Source organism: Spea bombifrons, chromosome 2 (assembly GCF_027358695.1).
Source record: "Spea bombifrons isolate aSpeBom1 chromosome 2, aSpeBom1.2.pri, whole genome shotgun sequence".
Classification (NCBI taxonomy): domain Eukaryota; kingdom Metazoa; phylum Chordata; class Amphibia; order Anura; family Pelobatidae; genus Spea; species Spea bombifrons.
The window spans coordinates 91,124,009-91,130,232 of NC_071088.1; the positions used below are offsets into that span (position 1 = coordinate 91,124,009).

The 6,224-nt window shown below is 38.0% G+C and overlaps 1 protein-coding gene across 1 annotated transcript; it reads left to right on the plus strand.

Annotated features, from left to right (window-relative positions):
• The first annotated feature begins 392 nt into the window (after positions 1-392).
• LOC128475027 (lysozyme g-like) lies at positions 393-5,886 on the plus strand. Its single transcript, XM_053457480.1, has 5 exons — positions 393-447; positions 912-1,010; positions 2,689-2,885; positions 3,587-3,725; positions 5,642-5,886. The coding sequence occupies exons 1-5, from the start codon at positions 408-410 to the stop codon at positions 5,773-5,775; spliced, it is 609 nt and encodes a 202-aa protein (XP_053313455.1). The 5' UTR covers positions 393-407; the 3' UTR covers positions 5,776-5,886.
• The last annotated feature ends 338 nt before the right edge of the window (positions 5,887-6,224 follow it).

Here is a 6,224-nt window from a genome sequence, read left to right on the forward strand (position 1 = left end):
CGTTTAAGACAATTATATGAACACTATTACAGAATGAGATGATAGCCCTGTTCTTGCAAGCTTGCAGTCCATTAGAATGTTGGGAGGGAAAGAGACAGAATTTGAGGGGCTGCTTGGACGAAGATGATTTTATTGTAGAGAGGAGCATGCAGGAGCAGCTATATTAGTGGACCGGAGATCTCAAAGGTGGGACCACAGATGGTCTAAGAGAGTAGATACAGGGTCAATGAGGTTGGGCAGTGAAGCAAGTTGTGGATAGAGCAAATGGGGTGGTAAGGAGAATGGAGATAAGAGCAGAGATATAGGGGAGTATCGGATTGGTTAGGGATGAATAACTTAATTACCTTAAGGTGTGTCCAGTTACAAGATTTGTTTTATTTATTTTTAGGTATTACTTGAAAAGAAACATGTTACACTCTGCACTTCTGGTTCTTCTTGCTGTTATTGGTAAGTAAATGAGAGGGAACTACTCCAAAATCAAAGGGAGTATTCCATAAAATTACGACATCAACAATGACTCTTTGCAGAGTTCCCTGCTAAATACACGTTGAAAACAAAATAAAATCACAACCATCCACAATACTAAGAGCGTTGGAAATAGCAGGATAAAATGATAACAGACTCTTTAAAATTACTATACGTAGCTATATTAGTGATCTCTGATGTGCATAGAAATGCACCTACGTAGATGCCTTTCTTACAACTTTGTAGATATTTTAGGGATTTAACTCAAAAATGGACAATGTCATTTTGGTGCCAGTGATGCATGTGATCCCTTTTAGTGTACAAACATTCAAGATGCAAAATCACAAAAATGCTTAAGGTCTGAGATGTTTACTTTGGACTCTACATGTTATTCAATGAATGTTGGTCTTGTTAAACATTTAACCTGACATGATTTTAATTCTCAGGCAGTATAAGCGCTTCTGGGAACTATGGAGATATCGCTGGTATTCCAACTACAGGTGCTTCATGTAAAACAGCCAGACAAGACAGACTGGACTATTGCGGTAAGTGCATGATAAACTATAATTTATCACTTAATTTTAATTAGTTGTATACAGTCATTTATATTTCAGAGGAAACATGACTAAAACAGCTTGACTCAACACATGCCAGCATTCAACGCCATCAACTTGAGTATCAATTACCTAGTTAAATATGATTTGATCCAATTATCTGTGGTTTGACAATGAATTAATTGCTCCAGAGTTAGGGTTAGGGAGGTTGGGAACAGCTGCAGCTGCTTAGGTAAAAACTAACAGTGCCTCCCTGGCCTTAAAGGGATCACTACCGGCAAAAAACCCCGACTGTGAATATAAAACTAAATATGTATTCAGGTATATAGGCTTCTGCTTTATAATATCTGCTAGATACGTTTAAAAGAAAAGTTAAATACATACCTAAAATCTCTAGTGTCTCATTCCTTTCCTTTTTCATTTGTTCGAGCAAGACCTAGCCTCTAGTTTTCAGTATCCTGAAATAGTTCAGTGGTTCTGAAGGTGCGAAAAATGACTAAGTAGGCTTCATTATTCTGTCAGTAAGCCTGCATTAGTCTCAGCTACCCAAGGACACGAAATGAAGTAGAAGTGTGATCCAGGCATTAGGTGCATACATTTTTTTTAGTATTTTAGTAAGTAGACTGAATTAGTAAATGAATGATAATATGTATTAAAAAAATAGATATCACCCCAAAGCATATTACAAAAATAAATAAGAACATTAAAGAAAACAAAGGCAGGGTCCATAGGGACATCTAAAAAAACTAAGTTAAGCTGGCTTTTACAAAAACCTTGAGGAGTAGGACCTGTTCATGGCTCTCCCTCTACCGACATTTTACCCATGGGGACTATTCAGTAACTGAAAAGCGTATAGGGTCCTTTGTTGAGTCCAACAATTGTGCAAATGTCCACCATGAACCATGTCTGTGCCTATCCCCGGTCAAAAGGAGTGTGTGTGTGGCTTTTCAATCCACCAGGTTAAAAAAAAGTGCGTATGTGGAGGTTAAAATGCAGGTTACAAAGTTAAACTGTTCTTGTTTCTGTGTACATTGTTAGTGTGTGATGGGGGTGTGTATGTGTGTTAGTGTACAATGATAAACTCTGTGGGGTGTCAGTGAATGGGTATGTGTGTGAGGGCTGTCAGTGTACAATTTTTGTGTGTGGTTTTTGGGAAGGTGTCAGTGCACAGTGTTGTGTGTCAGTGTAAGGGGTTATAGTGTGTGTGGGGGGGAGTCAGTATTTAGTGTTAGTGTCCATGTTTAGTACTAGGGTTTTTGTGTACAGTTTTAGACTTAGTGTGTTTTTGCTTATAGTGTTACAGTTCATGAGCCAGGAAGGTGGTGTGCAGAGTGACGTGTAGGGAGCAGGTCACAGAGTAGTGAAGAACCTGAGTAGGGGCAGAGGAATTATTTCCTGTGCCTGGTTGTGATGTATCCTGTCTACCTGACTCAGCTGCCCCTGTATAATAAATAATTGCTTAAACCCTACTCTGTTTACCACTCGGTCCAGCTAATATTACTATCTATGTAAAACAATGGTGTGGGGGAGTCAAGAGAATATTCTTGCCTGGGGTGCCACTTGGTTTTGTATGAGTCTTGACTGCAACCTCTGTTCTAAACATGCTGCAAGCAGTCCATTGCAAGGCTACCATGTTGATATTTATTACTTTTCCTTCTCTCTTATAAAGGTGTCAGAGCATCTGAGCGTATGGCACAGACAGATCTCCAAAGAGTAAACAACCTTAAGGCTAAAATTAAATCCGTGGCTAACAAAAAAGGAATGGATGCTGCTGTCATCGCTGGAATCATATCTCGTGAATCACGTGGTGGGAGTGTTCTGAAAAACGGATGGGGTGATGGAGGCAATGCCTGGGGAGTGATGCAGGTAACACACACACACATATATATGAGTTATATGAGTGATTAATATTCGTTGGTGTAATGCTGTATGTAAGTGCTGGGGGAAATGCCACCCTCTGTAGCGCTCCCTATGATGATTGTGTCACAATGAGAGGTATATAATTATTACGTTTCTGGGTCATGGAGTGGACACCAGGGCCCTGTCCCAGCCTTGCAGTTTTAATTGACAAGTTATTTGGCTTACTGTTAAGGGGAATAAGTGAACATATCAGAGAGCACTGATGTTGAAACAACTGCTACTCGTACTTAAAGCATTTGTGGCAGCAATATTTTTTACCGGCAATTCCACATCTACGCTTATTATACAAGGCAACATATCCTTCATAATGAAAGCCATTGCATAATTTGTTTGCGTATCATTTTGTTCTTTGACAGTTTTAAAAATGAGAAAAAAATAGTGTTCATAACCCTTCATAGGTGGAGGCTCATTTACAGCATGCTCTAATATGTTCTATTATTGACAAAGAATATAGGTCTGTATTTGTGCATCCAAACTTTTTGTTTGGGGGGAAAATGCATTCAATTGCGCTCATGTTTTGGCCCCACCATATGTTTAGCACTGTGCAGTATAATTAATGTGGGAACATTCTGCTTGAAAGCATAACTTGTATTTATGAGGCCATACTGGGAACCTTACATTGAGTTCTGCTCTATTATTGTTCATAGGTTGACAAAAGGTTCCATAAGCCTATTGGAGCCTGGAACAGTGAGGAACACATTTCTCAGGGCACAGATATTCTAATTGGAATGTTTAATAGCATCAAGAAAAAATTCCCCAACTGGACAACAAATCAACAACTGAAAGGTAAAAGCTGGAGAGATCAGGGACACCAACATCAAGAGTTTGGTGGGGGCAATACAAACTGCATAAGATTTGGATACTGAAAGTTGGGTCAAAATAACTTCATTACACTGACGCCAGGTACATATTAAGTCAGGCCCTGGCAGTGATGGCAACAGCTGGGTCATAACCTGTCATTAAGACATTAGTGCACACATAATAAAGCACAGATAGGATAGATATACTCAGATGCAGCATTGATTTATAGCCAGTGAAAGGGTATAGTGAACACCTGGAGACAAATGGAGAGGATAGAGCTCAGCACGGGTCAACACAAGGGGGAAGAATATATTTGCAATATGAAATTTAATGCAGAACATGGCAAAGCTACCATTCTTTTATTTTACAAAATGAAAACGTGTTTACACAATGTTAAATCAGGGTTATTTTGTAGACTACAACTGTCTGATGAGGCTTTAAGTATATTTTATAAAGCAACATAAACAGGCTTTAAATATGCTTTATACAATGATCACAATATTTCCATACAACTTTTAAATGAAATCTGACCAGATTTTTAAAATGAAATCCAGTTCTATGAATAAAAGTTTTATATGTACATAAAGAGCCTTTAGAAAGCGGCTGTGTCCACGGAGCAGGCAGCAAATGTGGATGCTCGCTACAATGGTAATAAGTGCAACAGCAACAAAAAACTGACAAGTCAAGGAGAGACACATTTCCTGAAAATATATTTATATTGTTTTAATAAAGAGTTAATCTGATAAGCTTTTTGCACCACAACATGCTTTGTCAGATTGCTGATGATGGTGATAAACCCAGGAGCACCAGGGGTCCAAAAAATATGCTATGCTTGTGGACAGATGTAGTTTTTACATATTTTTGGTTAGCACAATTATCAAATGCATCCCCTTCTTATGTGCATAAACTGTATTGTATTGTGTACTGTCATCTATTTGACCTGTGTGTGCAATCTACATATATAAACAACCACATCTTTTGGATACATTTACTAAGGGGTGGGTGGCAGTGAATTTATGTTCTTCTAATTTGTTCTAAACCTGTTATGTAATGCATGGTTTGTCCTAAACTAGGTGTCTGTGAATAGCTTAACATTTCCTGAAAAGAAATCCCTAGATAAATGGTACTCTGTTTCTAAAGTGTAGCCTAAATATAACTGTAGCAAAAATATATATATAAAAAAAACATCGGCCCGGCATCAAGTGGGAGGAGAATGTCTCGCTATCAACGGCACACCTGGAATAATGACACTTAAAAAAACAAGATTTTTTTATATTGTTTTTGAAACAATTTTTACCTTTAGATATAAGAAGGGTTCAGTGGACAATCCAAGGGACTAATGAGAATAGGGAATAAAGTCCCAAACACTTAGTCACCCAAATCTTTGTTACAATAAAATAAATCCTATAATATACTATGCATCTTAACCAAACAAAGCCATGCCACATTTAATTTTTCATGAGGCCAGGATAATAATAGTAATGATAGTACCGTAATAACAGCAGTTAGGGTCCTGGTCTACTTGTGAATGTCTCCTTTCAGAGCAATTCCCACTTTTGGCTGAAGTCAGTAGCTCCCTGTTGTGACTCTCCCATGCTAGCTTTCTACACCAACTAGGGTACAGATCCATCTGTGACCATTCAAAAGCCATGGCCAGCGCAAAGAAAAGTCCATTAAGATAGTTTGTTTTGGGCTGCTAAATTGCTGACTATTTCTTGGTGTAGTTCTGTTACCAAAAACAATGTTAGAAAATAATCTTTATCATAATTTATTTCCATACTATCATAAATAACAATACGTTAGTCTACTTACTGTTGGTTATCAAAATTGGATAATACGATTATTAATGATAAAAATTTGAAATGTGTTTTTTAAAATTAGAATTGCATTTTCTGTTTCAGGAGCTATTGCCGCTTATAATGCTGGGCCAGGACGTGTCAGCAGCTTTAGTGGGGTGGATAATTTCACTACTGGAAAAGACTACTCCAATGATGTGGTTGCACGTGCAAGATTTTATTGGAGAAGTGGTTACTAATTAATGATTTCTTTCCTATTAAAACTATGCCCTTAATAATCCATGCTTTGCTTTAACCTGTCATGTGCGATTATGTAGTAAAAGTAGAGCAAATGTCAAAATGCAACTAAATTAGCAATCTTATTGTGGTTTTATTGGCCTATTGATACCTGCATTAGTGAAGCTGCACTAATTATCACAACATCAAAAATATGTTTTATTAGCAAAGCCTGAAATTCTCTCTCTTTAAATTTCAACAAATGATACATGCACATTGTTTTAATTTTATAATTAATAATACAAAATGTTCTTTTACATACTAAACAGGAGAAGGAGACAGGCCAAAGCGGAGGGGGGGGGCAGATGGGGGGTGAGGATAGAGCCAGGTGATTCAGAGTAAAGCTGAAGGGGCAGATCAGAGCAGAAGGGCCAACAGAGGGCTAGGAGGAGCAGAGGGGAGGGTCAGAGGC

Excerpts from the sequence above, each read along its gene's own strand:
- LOC128475027 (XM_053457480.1), top strand. The coding sequence starts at position 408 with ATGTTACACTCTGCACTTCTGGTTCTTCTTGCTGTTATTG. Across the intron at positions 448-911 it reads GGTTCTTCTTGCTGTTATTG|GCAGTATAAGCGCTTCTGGG; the intron begins GTAAGTAAATGA and ends TTTAATTCTCAG. Across the intron at positions 2,886-3,586 it reads ATGCCTGGGGAGTGATGCAG|GTTGACAAAAGGTTCCATAA; the intron begins GTAACACACACA and ends TATTGTTCATAG.